Source organism: Cervus elaphus, chromosome 4, assembly GCF_910594005.1.
Source record: "Cervus elaphus chromosome 4, mCerEla1.1, whole genome shotgun sequence".
Taxonomy (NCBI): domain Eukaryota; kingdom Metazoa; phylum Chordata; class Mammalia; order Artiodactyla; family Cervidae; genus Cervus; species Cervus elaphus.
Genome location: NC_057818.1, coordinates 55,458,888 through 55,475,883, shown reverse-complemented (window position 1 = coordinate 55,475,883; position 16,996 = coordinate 55,458,888). Strand labels below are relative to the sequence as shown.

General features: G+C 46.9%; 1 protein-coding gene across 1 annotated transcript; it reads right to left on the bottom strand.

Annotated features, from left to right (window-relative positions):
- Positions 1-1,712: 1,712 nt before the first annotated feature.
- ZNF114 (zinc finger protein 114) lies at positions 1,713-16,016 on the bottom strand. The gene is made up of 4 exons (XM_043899665.1): positions 15,880-16,016; positions 15,661-15,762; positions 8,634-8,760; positions 1,713-6,442 (listed from the first exon to the last, which is right to left on the bottom strand). Exons 2-4 carry the CDS (start codon positions 15,661-15,663, stop codon positions 5,256-5,258), a joined length of 1,317 nt encoding a protein of 438 aa, XP_043755600.1. The 5' UTR covers positions 15,664-15,762; positions 15,880-16,016; the 3' UTR covers positions 1,713-5,255.
- Positions 16,017-16,996: the final 980 nt, after the last annotated feature.

Genomic DNA, 16,996 nt, shown 5'->3' with positions numbered 1-16,996 from the left:
AAGAGCAGACCCCGCTCGTGGCAACTAGAGAAAGTCTGTGCAAAGCAACGAAGACTCCAGCGCAGCAAATAAATAAATAAATTAAATTAAAAAATTGAACAAATATCATTAAAAAAAAGAACACAGAACAATCTTTGAAATCACTTCCTGTGGAGGCCACTCACGCTTGTGTGAGTCGGGGCTGCCGGCAGGGGTCGCCACCTTCCACTCTCAGCCATTCTGGAAGTTCAGTCCTAGGACCTTTTGTTATTTTAGCTCAAACGTGGGGCTCACTGGTTTTGTTTGTAAAATAACCCATTGGAGAGTTGGAATTTAATCTCCCATCACGCATATGAGAAGAGAGAAAAGGTCTATCTGTGATCTGATGAGAAAGCTTACCCGTGTTTATGCAGTTTACACGCAGGACGTTAATAGCAGGGCAGCACATGTTCAAGACAACCCATCAGGGCGAAAGCCTTCTAGTCACTGAAACTGACCACAACTGCTAATTTAGGGCATCCTAGAAAACACTTCTGTTGAAGTCACTTCTGGGTGATATTCATAAGAAACAGGAGATGTTGAATTATTAATTTTTACAGTCTACTGCATAGGACAGAGTTAATGTTTTTGGTAAAAAAATTCCTTCACACCTTATCAAATCAGATCCTTTGAATTAATGTTACAATGGGGAATCCCATCTCTTCCATCTCTTTTTCCCATTGATTTGACAAATATGTTCTCAGTATTAACTATGTGCCAGGGGTTTCCCAGGTGGCTTAGTGGTAAAGAATCTGCTTGCAAGGCAGAAGACACGCATTTGATCCCTGGGTGGGGAAGATCGCCTGGAGGAGGAAATGGCAACTCACTCCAGTATTCTTACCTGGAAAATTCCATGGACAGAGGAGCCTGGTGGGCTACCGAGTCCATGGGGTCAGTCAGAGTCAGACACAGCAACTGAGCACGCATGCACGACTCCGTGCCACACATGGTGCTAGGCTCTGGGGATATAACAGTGAGTCAGAAATGTAAAAAGTGGCATTTCAGGGACGTCCCTGGTGGTCTAGTGGCTAGGACTCTGTACTCCCAATGTAGGGGGCCCAGGGTTCAGGGGGTCCTGGTTACCAACCAGCACTCTTGCCTCCTCTTGCTGGGGCATGGGGGCCGCTGGGGGTAGACCCCACACTCTGAAACTAAGTTCGCATGCCGCAACTAAAGATCCCGTGTGTCATAGGTAAGACCCGGCTGTAGCCAAATAAATTTCTAAAAAAATTAAAAAAAAAAAAACAACCCACAAAAACTTGCAATCAACTTCCTTTCAGCTAATTTCACTTCTTCGGCCAAAGCAAACGTTTCGTCTCCTGGCTTTTGTCTTAGTAGGACTCCGCCGCCAGGTGGCGCCCGTGCCCCGCCGTGAGTGGGTTCTGCTCTGTCTGACTCAGCCCAAGCCACTAGGATTTCTTTGAAGTCCCGCTGGCCCCAGGGATACGGTTTTTACCTATGAATAGGATTTCGCGAGCTGAGAACGGCAGGAGGGCGCAGGCGGTCACTAAGGGATGAGTAGCCATCCTGAGATAGCCACTCACCCCTTCTTTATTCCACTAAACGCCTCTGTGAGCCAGATGCCCCTCCCAGAGCTCATACTCGGATGGGGGAGGACAGACAACAGTGAGGCCTCCCCGTCTAATCTAGCGCAGGAACCAGAGTTTGAATTTCGCCCGCTCCCAGCGGGGCTGTGTGACCTTGGGCAGCTTGCCTGGCCTCTTTGTGTGTTTCCTCTGCTCTAAAAATGGGACTAACAGCACCCACTTCATAGGGTTGTCGGTGAGCATTAAACGAGTTAATGTTTGTAAAGTACATAGAAGGGCCATGATGTGTTCCTTAAACTCAGTGTTAAGAATTCTAATTTGGGGACTTCCCTGGTGGTCCATTGGTTAAGAATCTGTGCTTCTATTGGAGGGGGCACAGGTTTGATACCCAATCAGGGAACTAAGATCCCCAATGCTGCACAGTGCAGTCAAAAAATAAAGTTACATAAATGCATAGCAATAGGAGTAACAGAAAACTAACACGTCCTGAATCCTGAACTTGACGATGAAAACATTGGTAGCTTTGAAACTCAAAAGACATCGCTTAACATTAACCATTTTAACTTCAGTGCTTTAGTTTTCTCATTCATAAAAAAAGTTACAGCGTTTATGAGAGGCGTGGTGGTACGTAATAAATAGGATGAGACCCTGATGTTGGGAAAGATTGAAGGCAGGAGAAGAACAGGATGACACAGGATGAGATGGTTAGATGGCATCACCGACTCTATGGACAGGAGTTTGAGTAAACTCTGGGAGTTGGTGATGGACAGGGAGGCCTGGCATGCTGCAGTTCATGGGGTCACAAAGAGTCGGACACGACTGAGCAACTGAACTGAACCTAACTATATGCAAATACTAGTTCATGGTAAGAAGCACATAAACTTTCACCCTTACTGTATGAAGAAACAACAAAATCACTGTTGCAGAAGATGGTTAAACATAGACTAGAAAGAAAACTCACCTTTAATAAAGAAAATGCCCAATTTCTTATGCATCTAATAACACGTTTCCAAATACATTAAAACAAGAATGGACAAAACTGCAAGACTTTGAGAATCTATGTTTAGAGTAGCATTATTTTAATTTTTGAAAATAATTTTTTAAATTTTTGGCTGTGCTGGGTCTTTGTTGCTGTGAGGGCTTTTCCCTACTTGCGGACACGGGCTTCTCACTGAAGTGGCTTCTCCTGTTGTGCAGCGTGGGCCCCAGGGCACTGGGGCTTCCGGAGTTGCAGCTCCTGGGCTCTAGAGCACAGGCTCAGTAGTTGGGGTGCACGGGCTAAGTCGTTCCATGGCATGTGGGATCCTCCAGGATCAGGGATCGAACCTACATCTCCTGCATTTGCAGGCCAAATCTTAACCACCGATCCACCAGGGAAGCCCCAGATATTTTATTATGAACTTGCTCAGTGAGTAAAAATGTCATTAGTAAGACAGTCTAAAACACTCTTAAGAAGCTTGACCATTCAAATACTGACGAGCCCACTCAATACCGAAGAAATGTACAGCATCTTGAATCACATGAGGAATTACAAAAAATTGGCCACATACTAACTTTATCATTCTAACTCTTGAGTTATAAAACCTCCCCCAGAATTGCCCAGCAGTCCAGTGGTTAAGATTCTGTGCTTCCACTGCAGGGGGCCTGGAGGGTTTTTTGGCTACAGCATGTGGGATCTGAGCTCTCCAGCCAGGCCAGGATGGAACCCATGCCCCCTGAATTGGAAGTGCAGAGTCTTCCAGCTAAATCGCCGGGGATGTTCCGGGCCAGGAGTTCAATCCCTGATTGGGGAACTAAGATCCTGCAACAGGTGTGGCAAGGCCAAAAACAAAATAAAAATAAATAATAGCTTCTACTTAAAAAAAACAAACAAACAACAAAACTCCCCTGAAATGCTTCTTAACCAAATTAAGGCTTTGCTTTATGGAATAAATTTAGACATGCAATCTACTGCAGCCATGAAAATCCCCAAATATGCCATTCAAATACAAGAGTGAGAAATTGTGTATTTATATTTGAGGGTCGTGTTACTGGGACCATGACCTTCATTTCAATGATCCTCAAGTTGCATGAGCTAACTCAGGGAATATCATCCCATTTCCAGAGCGAAACAAAGGAAAGAATAGGGGACTTGGTTAAGAGAGAGTAAAGAACATTCTCTCCTTTCCAACAGCCCTCCAGGAATCCAAACCACCTCCCTCCTTACTGGCAATAAGCTCCATTCACCATCAGATATGAGAAAATCTGAGAAAGGCATTTCTTTTTTTTTTTTTTTTTTTTTTGCTGCATGGCATGTGCAATCTTAGTTCCCTGACTAGGAGCCTTGCAGCGGAAGCGTGGTCTTAACCACGGGACCACCAGGAAAGTCCTGAGAAATGCATTTAAAAACATTCCACAGGGACTTCCCTGGTGGTCCCACGGTTAAGACTCATGCTTCCACTGAAGGGGGCGTGGGTTCGACTCCTGGTCAGGGAACTAAAACCTAACATGCTATGTGGCGCTCCCCTGCTCCCCTCACCAAAAAAAATCCAACTGTGCTAACTCTGGAAAAACAAATCTATGTCCCTTCAGTAAAGAAGACGAGAAGAATGTGGTCAGGCAATGACAGAACTGGTCCCATCACGAGACCAAAATGCAAGTCAAGACAAGTATCTCCTATCAGTACCACAAAGATCACATACTCTGACCATAATGCAGTCAAATCAATGGACAGAAATGGCATCACGGAGCACAGCAAACCTGAGTCTAAATTAAACGTAGCTCAAACAGTGATTCACACGGGTGCAGTGACGCATCAGTGAAATGTTATGAAGCTCCTACAGCTCAAAACTCACGTGGCAGAGCTGAAAGGATCCGCAGTGGGGTAATCAGCATTCTTGTGGGGTTTTATCAGAAACGGTGGCAAATACAGAATTTTGGTTCCAATGGAAGGAAGAGACATGGATAATGCTAGTGATCAGAACATCTACCCTGTTTCTCTCCTACTATTAGGGGCTTCCCCGGTGGCTCACTGGTAAAGAATCTGCCTGCAACGCAGGAGACGCAGGTTTGATCCCTGGGTTGGGAAGATCCCCTTGAGAAGGAAATGACAACCTATTCCAGTACTCTTGCCTGGATGATTCCATGGACAGAGGAGCCTGGAGGGCTACAGTCCATGGGGGTCGCAGAGTCAGACACGACTGAGCTTAAGACTCATTTGTGCCCTGCATGTGAAGAGAGGGAAATAAAGGCTTTCTCAAATCTATTACTGATAAGAGGTCTCTCTCCAGGGTTTGGTCTCATGTGTAAAGTGAGGGATGAATATGTAAGGTGTGCCCACATTCCTTAATCCCATATGATGCCTCGGCAGTGTGAGTTTTTTTACTTTTTTGGCCCTGCTACATGGCATGTGGGATCTTAGTTGCCCCACCAGGGATCAAACCTCGGCAGTGGGAGGGTGGTGTCTTACCCACTGGACTGCCAGGGAAGTCCTGCAGTGTGTCTTTACAGGAACTGTACATTTGAGACACTGAGGGCTTCCCCATATTCCCCTTAAAAAAATAAAAGTGTGAAATCTTACATCTCTGTAAGATCTGAGAGTTCAGAGAAGACGTTTCCATCTTTGTTTATTCACTGAGCTCCCTTCCATCAACATCCTCCTTCTGCACTCAGTACTTTGAGAAAATGAATGAAGGCTTCTCCCCATTCCTTTCATCTGCAGACCCTCTTCAGGTGGGTTTTAAGACTTGAAGAATAAGTGTAGCTTTTCCCACATTCCTTACATTTATAGGGTTTCTCTCCAGTGTGAATCCTAGTATGTTTCTGAAGCTTTGTGGACTTATCGAAGGTTTTCCCACATTCCTGACACTTATAGGGTTTCTCTCCAGTGTGAATCCTAACATGTGCCTTAAGCCTTGAGGACTTGTTGAAGCTTTTCCCACATTCCGGACATTCAAAGGTCTTCAGGTTGTGATTTCTCATATGTTTATTAAGGTGTAAGATATATCTGAAGGTTTTCCCACAATTCTCACATGCGTAGGGCTTCTCTCCCGTGTGAATTTCCATGTGTTTCATAAGGAACGACTGATACACGAAGGCCTTCCTACAGTCCCCGCACTTATAGCTTTTCACTCCCATCGACGTTCTCCTGTGTGAATCGGAACTCTGAACAGGGACAAATGTCTTCCCACTTTGATTATTCTCATTATTTGTCTCTGCCTCATAAGGTTGCGTCTGCCCGGCAGGGAGAGAGTTCTTTAGGAAGGTGTTTTCACACTGATGAGAATGGCGAGGTTTCTCTTTCAGGGGCATCCCTCGTGTCCTAAGGGAGATGTCTCCCCCTAAGGCTTTCCCACGTGGACAGTATTTGTGGATGCTCACGCCCATGTACATTTCAGCCTGCAAATGAAGCAGGTCATTCTGATGATCCATCCACGCCTTTGATTTCAGCTCTGTTTGAGTTCTTGCATGTGGAATACATGGCATTTCCTGCCACTTGACTTGGTCATCTTCATTGTTTGTAAAGATTTTTTGATTACTGTGTAAGAGGAGAATTTGTTTCAAGATGTCTGAGTTACGTCTTGGGTTATGTTTTCTTGTGGAATCTCCCTGTGATGGCACAATCTTCTGGCCAGGGTTAGAGATGTCCCTCATTTTGGGATATTCCCAGAATCCAATGGGAGAGGCATCTTTCTCGTGGGCAGCTGCAACTTGTTTCAATGTTCGCCCTCTCTGCTTGCCCGGCACCTCTATTCTATGGGCCATCCAGTCTTCTCTGAGATCGGAGAGTCGGGAACTGCTGCTCGCCAGATGTGCTGTGTTCACTTCCTGAAACGTCCTTTTAGCAAGGTTGTTCTGCTGAGGGGTTGAGTCTTTGGTTTGATGTCGAGTCGCCCAATCTGAAATGAAGCAGTGCAAAATCAGGTCTTTGTGGAAAGGAAAAGTGGAGGAGAAAGCAGGCAAATGCCCGTGGATCTCTTTTCAAATGTTCCCTCTGTAAGGAAAATGGGAGAAGGGAGAGAGCAAGAGGAGGCAGGCAGAGAGGCAGAGAGAAATATTGGAATTTGGGATCTATGAGGAGTTTGACTATGGTTAAGATCAGAGGTTCAATACACACAGCAAGATGCTAAGAAATGGTTCTGGGAACTTCCCTGGTGGTCCAGTGGCCAAGACTCAGCGCTCCCAGTGCAGGGGGCCCGGATTCGATCCCTGGTGAGGGAACTAGATCCCACGTGCCGCAGCTAAAGATCTTGCCTGCTGCAACTAAGACCCGGTGCAGTCAGATATGTAAATATGATCCTGTGAGACTGAAGGTACAATCGTGAATGCCAAGTGTGAGAGAATTGTGCAAACCTATACCAAGATCACAGGTATAAGGCTCTGTACCAAGGCCACAGATGCGGAGCCCAGCACCAAGGTCACCTCCGGAACTGACTGAGCCCCATAGCAACCGCTGTCATAAGCCCCACTCCCATCCTCACTGGCAAGCTCCCTGACCCCATATTAGGTAAAAATGCCTACCCGGGTACTCACTCTATAGTACCCTAACCAGTCACCTAATGCCACCCTTCCAGCAGGAATTTTCTTTGTCTCGAGGCTATAAAAATTGGCTACTAACTCACGAAAAGCATCAACACTCTCTGGTCTGCCAGGAGGTCACCGGTTGTGCTCGCAGCGCCCTCATTATCTCTGTTCTTATAAACTCACTCCTTTCTGAAATACTCCGTGTCTGGAAATTCTTTTCCAATCCGAGCTCCAATTGTCAGGACAAACTAGGCAAAGAATCTGTTACAGGTTGAATTTGTGATGCCCCCTGCTGCAATGGTGGCGCTAGTGGTAAAGAACCCCTTTGCCAATTTGGGAGACTTAAGAGACGAGGGTTCCATCCCTGGGTTGCGGAAGATGCCCCGAAAAAGGAAATGGCAACCCACTCCCATACTCTTGCCAGGGAAATCCCATGGACAGAGAAGTCTGGCAGGCTACCGTCCACGGGGTGGTAAAAACTTGGACACGACTTAGGGACTAAACAATAACCACCACAAATCCATGTTGAAACCCCAACCCCACAATAGGATGCTATTTGCAGGTGGGAACCTCATGAGGTAATTAGGTTCAGATGAGTCCATGAGGGTGGGATGGGACCCAAAGATGGGGTTACTGTTCTCAAAAGAAGAGGAGGAGATACCAGGGTTCTCTCCCTCTTTGCCATGTGAGAAGGCGGCCGTCGGCAAGCCAGGAAGAGGGCCCTCCCAGGAACTGACTCTGCCGGCATCTTGATCTTGGACTTCTCAGCCTCCAGAATTTGAGAAATAAACAGCTGTTGTCTAGGCTACCCGGTGTATGGTATTTCAGCATATCAGCCTGGACTAAGGCAGAGGGGACAGGTCTTCCTCTAGGGGGATAGAAAGGAACATCTTAGAAGATGGGTGAAACCCACGACACGTACTCTATATGCCCAAAGCAGCTCATACATTCATGAGCCTCAGCTTTCCTCTTAGATGAAATGAATTAAAAACAACGACAACAAAAAACGGAGATGAAATTTACACAGCATAAAATTAACCAAAGTGTACAGCTCTGGCATTTAGTACCATATTTACAACCATCACCTCCATCTAGTTTCAGGACATTCCCTCTGCCCAGCCCCTGCCCAGGGAAACCTCACACTTATGAAGAAACCATCTGGGACTGCCTTGGTGGTCCAGTGGTTAAGAATCGGCCTTGCAATGCAGGAGACACAGGTTCGATCCCTGGTTGGGGAACTAAGATCCTACATGCTGGGGAGCAACGAAGGCCAGGCGCCACAACTACCGAAGCCCAAGTGACAAATAGAGAGTCCGTGCTCTGCAACCAAAGAACGAAAGATCTGGCATGATGCAATGAAGTTCTTGCATGCCGCAACTAAGACCTCTCACAGCCAAATAAATAAATATTTTTTTTAAAAAAAGGAAAGCAAAGGATAGACTTCCAATGTCACGGGGGAAACTATATCTGCCGCCTGGGGGCAGTGGTTGTCTCTGGAACACAGGAGGGGCCTGACGCATGTGGGCCCTATCCATCACCAAGCGCAGGAAGAAGGGGCCTCCTTACCCACACAGGCCAGGTGACCACAGGTCTCCAGGATCACATCTCTGTAGAGCTGCCTCTGTGCGGCGTCCAGCAGGGCCCACTCCTCCCGGGTGAAGTTCACAGCCACATCTTCGAAGGTCATCGAGTCCTGAAGAGCACACCCATTTTGGCTCAGTGGAGTATGGACTGTCATCGAGTTGAATCCTGTCCCCTCCCCGATGTTGTTATTCAGCCACCCAGGCGAGTCTGACCCTTAGCTACCCCATGGACTGCAGCATGCCAGGGTCTCCTGTCCTTCACCATCTCCTGGAGTTTGCCCAGGTCCATGTCCATTGCACTGGTGATGCCATCCGGCCATCTCATCCTTTGACCGCCCCCTTCTCCTCCTGCCCTCAATCTTTCCCAGCATCAGGGACTTTTCCAATGAGTCGGTTATTCACATCAGGACTCCTTAGGGAGTACCCACCTTCAGTTCAGTTCAGTTCAGTTGCTCAGTAGTGTCTGACTCTTTGTGACCCCATGAACCACAGCACGCCAGGCCTCCCTGTCCATCACTAACTCCCAGAGTTTACTCAAACTCATGTCCATTGAGTGGGTGATGCAATCCAACCATCTCATCCTCTGTCATCCCCTTCTCCTCCTGCTTCAATCTTTCCCAGAATCAGGGTCTTTTCAAATGAGTCAGTTCTTCACATCAGGTGGCCAAAGTATTGGAGTTTCAGCTTCAGCATCAATCCCTGCCCTAAGGTATATTAAAATCCAACCCCCTCCCACCCCACCCCCAGACTTGTGAAACTGACCAGATTTAGAAAGAGGGCCTTTGAAGATGGAAATGAGTTAAGGTGAGGTCACACAAGAGTAGGGTGTGTGCTAATCCACTGACTGGTTGTCTTCACAAGAAGGCGAAATCTGAACACAGATGCACAAGGGGAAGACACATGTCATCCGGCCACGGGAGTGGAGTGATGTGTCTACAGGCCAAGGAGAGGCCATCGCAAGCTGTCTCTAGATTTGGGTGGTGGAGGTGGTTTAGTCGCTCAGTCATGTCTGACTCTTTTGTGACCCCATGGACTGTAGCCCACCAGGCTCCTCTGTCCATGGGATTTCCCAGGCAAGAATACTGGAGTGGGTTGCCATTTCCTCCTCCAGGGGATCTTCTTGACACAGGGATCGAACCCATGTCTCTTGGATTGGCAGGTGGGTTCTTTACCACTGAGCCACCTGGGAAGCCCATCTATAAATTTGCCCCCCTCTAATATGAAGGCACATTAGGCCCAATTTACCAAAATTTTATATGCAGACATCCCGTGATCTGGCATTTGCATTCATGAGATTATACTCCAAAAATACCCTGGCCAAAACCCCAAATGACATATGCACATAATTATTTAAATGGAAGGTTATTTATAACAGCAAAAGAATAGACTATTACGTAGCCATAAAAAGAAAAGTTGCCATTTGCAACAACATGGATGGACTTGGAGGGTATTATGCTAAGTGAAATTAGTCAGTCAGAGAAAAACATATACCATTTATCACTTATATGTGAAACCAAAAAAAAAAAAAAGAAAATCAGGGCTTCCCTGGTAGCTGAACTATGGATGGAGATTTGTAACATTGTATAGGAGGCTGTGATCAAAAGCATTCCCAAGAAAAAGAAATGCAAAAAGGCAAAATGGTTGTCTGAGGAGGCCTCACAAACAGCTGAGCAAAGAAGAGAAGCAAAAGGCAAAGGAGAAAAGGAAAGATATATCAATCCGAATGCAGAGTTCCAGAGAAGAGCAAGGAGAGATAAGAAAGCCTTCCTCAGTGATCAATGCAAAGAAACAGGAAAACAATAGAATGGGAAAGACTAGAGATCTCTTCAAGAAAATAAGAGATAACAAAGGAACATTTCATGCAAAGATGGGCACAATAAAGGACAGCAATGGTACGGACCTAACAGAAGCAGAAGATATTAAGAAGAGGTGGCAATAATACACAGAACTATACAAAAAAGATCTTACACACAAAAGATCTTACTATACAGAAAGATCTTACTATACAAAAATGACCCAGATAATCACAATGGTGTGATCACTCAGAGCCAGACATCCTGGAATGTGAAGTCAAGTGGGCCTTAGGAAGCATCACTATAAACAAAGCTAGTGGAGGTGATGGAATTCCAGTTGAGCTATTTCAAATCCTAAAAGATGATACTGTGAAAGTGCTGCACTCAATATGTCAGCAAATTTGGAAAACTCAACAGTGGCCAAATGACTGGAAAAGGTCAGTTTTCATTCTAATCCCAAAGAAAGGCAAAGCCAAAGAATGTTCAAACAACTGCACCATTGTACTCATCTCACATGCTAGCAAAGTAATGCTCAAAATTCTTCAAGCAAGGCTGCAACAGTACAGTGAACCGAGAACTTCCAGATGTTCAAGCTGGATTTAGAAAAGGCAGAGATACCAGAGATGAAATTTCCAACATCCATTGGATCATCAAAAAGCAAGAGAATTCGAGAAAAACATCTACTTCTGAATCATTGACTACATCAAAGCCTCTGGCTGTGTGGATCACAACAAATTGTGGAAAATTCTTCAAGAGATGGGACTACAGACCACCTGACCTGCCTCCTGAGAAATCTGTATGCAGGTCAGGAAGCAACAGTTAGAACCGGACATGGAACAAGAACAAGGGACTGGTTCTAAATGAGGAAAGGAGTACGACATGGCTGTATATTGTCACCCTGCTTGTTTAACTTATATGCAGAGTACATCATGAGAAATGCCGGGCTGGATTGAAGCACACGCTGGAATCAAGATTGCTGGGTGAAATATCAATAACCTCAGATATGCAGATGACACCACCCTTATGGCAGAAATCGAAGAGGAACTAAAGAGCCTCTCGATGAAGGTGAAAAAGGAGAGTGAAAAAGTTGGCTTAAAACTCAACATTCCAAAAACTAAGATCATGGCATCTGGTCCCATCACTTCATGGAGAATAGATGGGGAAACAATGGAAACAGCGACAGATGCACATTGAAAAGCAGAGACATTACTTTGCCAACAAAGGTCCATCTAGCCAAAGCTATGGTTTTTCCAGTAGTCGTGTATGGATGCGAGAGCTGGACTATAAAGAAAGCTGAATGCCAAAGAACTGACACCTTTGAGCTGTGGTGTTGGAGAAGACTCTTGAGAGTCCCTTGGACTGCAAGGAGATCCAACCAGTCCATCCTAAAGGAAATCATTCCTGAATATTCATTGGAAGGACTGATGCTAAAGCTGAAGCTCCAATACTTTGGCCACCTGATGTGAAGAACTGACTCATTGGAAAAGACCATGATGCTGGGAAAGATTGAAGGCAGGAGAAGGGGATGACAGAGGATGAGATGGTTGGATGGCACCACCGACTCAATGGACGTGAGTTTGAGTAAACTCTGGGAGTTGGTGATGGACAGGGAGGCCTGGTGTGCTGCAGTCCACGGGGTTGCAAAGAGTCGGATACGACTGAGCGACTGAACTGAACTGGTGGGTCGGCAGTAAATGATCCGCCTGCCAATGCAGGAGATACGGGTTCAATCTCTGGGATGGGAAGATCCCACATGCCCACGGAACAATAGCCACAACAACTATTAAGCCTGTGCTCTAGAGCCAGGAAAGCGCAACTACTGAAGCCTGTGTGCCCTAGAGCCCGTGCTCTGCAAGGAGAAGCCATCACAATGCCTGCTCCCTGCAGCTAGAGAGAAGCCCGCATAGCAACGAAGATCCAGCACAACCAATAATAATAATAATAAAACAAACCAATGAATGTAAGAAGAAAGAAACAGACTCACAGATACAGACCAAGCTAGTGGTTACCATTGTGGAAAGGGAATGGGGAGGAACAAGATAAGGATAGAGGATTAAGAGATACCAGCTACTATGCATAAAACGAGCTTCCCTGGTGGCTCAGAGGTTAAAGTGTCTGCCTGCAATGCAGGAGACCAGGGTTCGATTCCTGGGTTGGGAAGATCCCCTGGAGAAGGAAATGGTAACCCACTCCAGTATTCTTGCCTGGAGAATCCCATGGACAGAGAAGCCTGGTGGGCTACACTCCATGGGGTTGCAGAGAGTCGGACACGACTGAGCGACTTCACTTACTTACTTACACATAAAATAAAGAAACTACAAGAATATTATTGTATAGCACAAGGAACACTGTGAATATTTTATAACTATAAATGGAGTATGATTTATACAGTTTTGAAAAGGCATATTGTACATCAGAAGCTAACATTGTAAACCAACTATATCTCAATAGGAAAAAGAAAATTAAAAAAAAAACAGTTGCAATTTGATATCTGACATCATATCAATAAGAAAGGAACTTCCATTCTTGCCTGGGGGAATCTAAGTCACGTGGAGATAGAAGCAGGGTCAATTTGCAACTCAAGAGATTTGGGACAGAACATTCCACATCTGTATCTTGACCTTTTTGTTTCTAAGGAAACAGTCAAACCTGACAATAATAGCCTCTTTGCACATTTCCCAGCCTGAGCTTTTCTAAGCAGGACTTCATTTACATTATCTTGAACCCCACTCTTTCCTCAAGCCTATCACTGACCACCTCTCTTCCTTTACTTGGCAGGTTCCTCCATCTCCCTCCTAAACAGATACAGAAATAAACAGATACAAACGGCTCTAGCTTTCTCCCTGGTGACCTCAGCCTTGTTAGTTTGGGAAAATGGCAGGGGGGTGGGGTGGGTGTGGGTGTGGGAGGAACAAAAAAGAATGCATAATTCTGGGTCCACTCAGGTAAACAGGTAGAAGAACATCCACATGGGACTTCCCTGGTGGTCTAGTGGCTAAGACTCCAGACTCCCAATGCAGGTGCCCGAGTTCCATCCCTGGTCAGGGAACTAGATCCCACATGCTGCAACTAACGATCCCAGGGGTGGCAACTAACGCCTGACACAGCCAAATCAATAAACATAAAAAAGAGAAACATCGACAAGAGGCAGATGAAACACAGCCCTACCGGTGTCCGGAGCTTCCGGGAACCCAAAGACACTGGAAAACATCAATGACAAACATGTAAACTTGTTCAGACCCCTGGGTTTGATCCTGACACCTCCCTGTCACTTTCCCTTCAACTGGCCTTTTATAACCACCCTTTAGGATGGCGTACCAGACCACCTGACCTGCTTCCTGAGAAATCTGTATGCAGGGCAAGAAGCAACACTTAGAACTGGACATGGAACAATAGCTGATTCCAAATAGGAAAAGGAGTACGTCAAGGCTGTATATTGTCACCCTGCTTATTTAACTTATATGCAGAGTACATCATGAGAAATGCCAGGTTGGGTGAAGCACAAGCTGGAATCAAGATTGCCGGGAGAAATATCAAGGACCTTAGCTATGCAGATGACACCACACTTATGGCAGAACGTGAAGAACTAAAGAGCCGCTTGATGAAAGTGAAAGAGGAGAGTGAAAAAGTTGGCTTAAAGTTCAACATTCAGATAACTAAGATCATGGCATCTGGTCCCATCACTTCATGTCAAATAGATGGGGAAACAGTGGAAACAGTGACAGACTTCTATTTTTTGGGCTCCCGAATCACTGCAGATGGTGACTGCAGCCATGAAATTAAAACACACTTGCTCCTTGGAAGAAAAGTTATGACCAACCTAGACAGCATATTAAAAAGCAGAGACGTTACTTTGCCAACAAAGGTCCGTCTAGTTGTTAGGTAGTTAGAGTAGGGAAAAAGAGTCCAAAATGGCGGTGGCTAAAAGACCTGGAAGGGAAAGCCCGCGAAAATAGAACAAAGGAAGGTCCGAGGTCCGGAGTGAGAACCTCAGGTAAAACAAACAACACTCCTGGCTAGCCCAATTTACATAAGACAGGCCCAGGGACAGAGAAACATATAAAAAGAGGAGCCAAAGCCCTCTTCTCTCCCTTTTGCGCGATGGGGGCGATCTTCTCTTGGTGTCTTTGGATCGACGTGCCCTCACACTTCGAAGATGGATTTTCCTGCAATTATCTAAATAAATAGAGCTGTAACACTGATTTATTTAAGAGCTATAACACGGTCTGTCCTCCGAGAGCTGTGACCCGCCAGGGGGCTTTAATGTCCGTCACTCCAAATTTCTGTTGTGAACAGACAAAGAACCGAGGAGCATACACTCGCGTGACATAGTCAAGACTATGGTTTTTCCCGTAGTCATGTATGGATGAGAGAGTTGGACCATAAAGAAAGCTCAGCACTGAAGAGTTGATGCTTTTGAACTGTGGTGTTGGAGAAGACTCTTGAGAGTCCCTTGGACTGCAAGGAGATCCAACCAGTCCATCCTAAAGGAGATCAGTCCTGAATATTCAGTGGAAGAACCGATGCTGAAGCTGAAACTCCAAAACTTTGGCCACTTGATGGGAAGAAATGACTCATCTGAAAAGACCTTGATGCAGGGAAAGATTGAAGGCAGGAGGAGAAGGGGAAGACAGAGGATGAGATGGTTGGATGGCATCACTGACTCAATGGACATGAGTTTGAGTAAGCTGCGGGAGTTGGTGATGGACAGGGAGGCCTGGTGTGCTGCAGCCCATGGTGTCGCACAGAGTCGGACAGGACCGAAGGACTGAACTGAACTGAAAGATGGTCACAGCACCCAGGCAAAAAAGAATGTGCCAATCTGACCCAGCTCAAACCCAAAAGCCCTGAACCCAGTGGGCATCTTCTCAGTCTGACTGTCCCTAGAATTTTGAGGCTCACCCTCAGCACAGCAGACACCGCGCCCCGCCCCCCCGCCCCGCCCCCGACACATTAGTGGATTCAAATAACACAGAGCGGGCAAACGCAATGGGCGCCCGGGGGCCGACAGAGGCGTCCTGCAAGGTTGCAGCCCAGGGATGGGAGACCCCTTCTCTCTGGGGCAACGTGAAGGGCGCACTTAGGGATCCTGTGGCTTCCCCTTTCCTCCCGAGGCGGAAAGAGTCCGGCTTTTTGCAGGCAGTTGCTCCCAACTCCTCGGAAGGCGACCCGGCCCCGCCCTGGGCGTGGATCCTTGTCCCAACCCGGGAAAATTACCATTTCCCCCGACAACCGGCTCCTAGACGGGTCTAGACTGCTGGTGGCAAGCGCTCATTCCAGTCCCTGAGGTTTGCAGGGTGGCAGGCGGAAGGAATGGAACTGTAAAAAAAAAAAAAGAATAATGACATTAATAAATAAATAAAAATAACGAGCCCCTCCTCTCCCCCCGCAGGAAGGATCAAGACCAAGTTCTTATCCTGCCAGGGCATTTCGTACCTGCTTCCTGATCCGCACGCCTCACCGTGGACGGTGTCGGGTGGGGAAGGAGGGCAAGCCGGAAGGGAATCCCCAGACCTGCACCCTTGCCTGCTCCCTCCCAGGAACTGACCCCACCCTCAGCAGATTTGCATTTCCGGCCGAACCTTCCCGCCAGACCCTGGAGGCAGCCGAACCGGCTGCGGTCCTTCCAGTCTCCCAGCCTCTGGCTCTGCCTGTCCCCGCCCCCTCCCCACCTACCCGGTCCCCCGGCCCGCTAGGAAGTTCCCGGGCCTGGAAGCCAGCGGCGCCGCTCTGTGCCCCTCCGGAGAGGACAAACACTTCCCTAGGAAAGGGAGAGTTTTAAAGTCTGTGCTTGATGGAGGGACTTCCCTGGCAATCCAGTGGCTAATGTTATGCCCGATGTCCGAATCTCCTAACCGGCAGATAGAAAACCTCCGAGACAATGCAACTCGCAGAAGGAGAATTTATTGCTGACTTGAGCCAGGGCCCCTGCTGCAACCAACGCAGTGGTGCAAAGCCAGAGAGCCCGGAGCCCCAGTTTCCACGCACATTTATAGGGTGCTCGATTTCAACCATAAGCAGTGGGTAGTGGGCGCAAGCGGATTGGTTACATGTTTGCAAAGCAATTTTATTGGTACAAACCTTCGCTCGCGCGGGACTTTCCAGGGGACCTTCCCGGAGGTTTACTGGGCGCGTACTGATTAGCTGGTCTCTGGTGGCCTGTTGAGGGCAGATAATTACCCTACCCTAGGGAGAAACTGAAACTTAGGCCTACTCTTAGTTCAGGGCGCCTGTCATGGTGCTAGTCTTGACAGTCTCACACTAAGACTCCCCGCTTCCGCTGCAGGCATCGCGAGTTCGATCCCTGGTCGGGGAGATGAGATATCACACCACCAAGTGGCCAAAATAAATACAAATTTTAAAAAGGATCAAACAAATCTGTGCTGTAAAAGGGCCAAACCAAACGGAGGGCCCTCAGTCTCCTTCTTGAGCCCCGTTTCCTCCCCCTCTCCATCTTTTTAGGACCTACTTCCCTGTTGGCTGATGGTTATCTATGACAGGAAATTCACTTGCTTATGACAAAGGCGAATTTTTTTTTTTGTTGTTTTGTTTT

Excerpts from the sequence above, each read along its gene's own strand:
- ZNF114 (XM_043899665.1), bottom strand. Across the intron at positions 6,443-8,633 it reads TGGTCACCTGGCCTGTGTGG|ATTGGGCGACTCGACATCAA; the intron begins GTAAGGAGGCCC and ends GCTTCATTTCAG.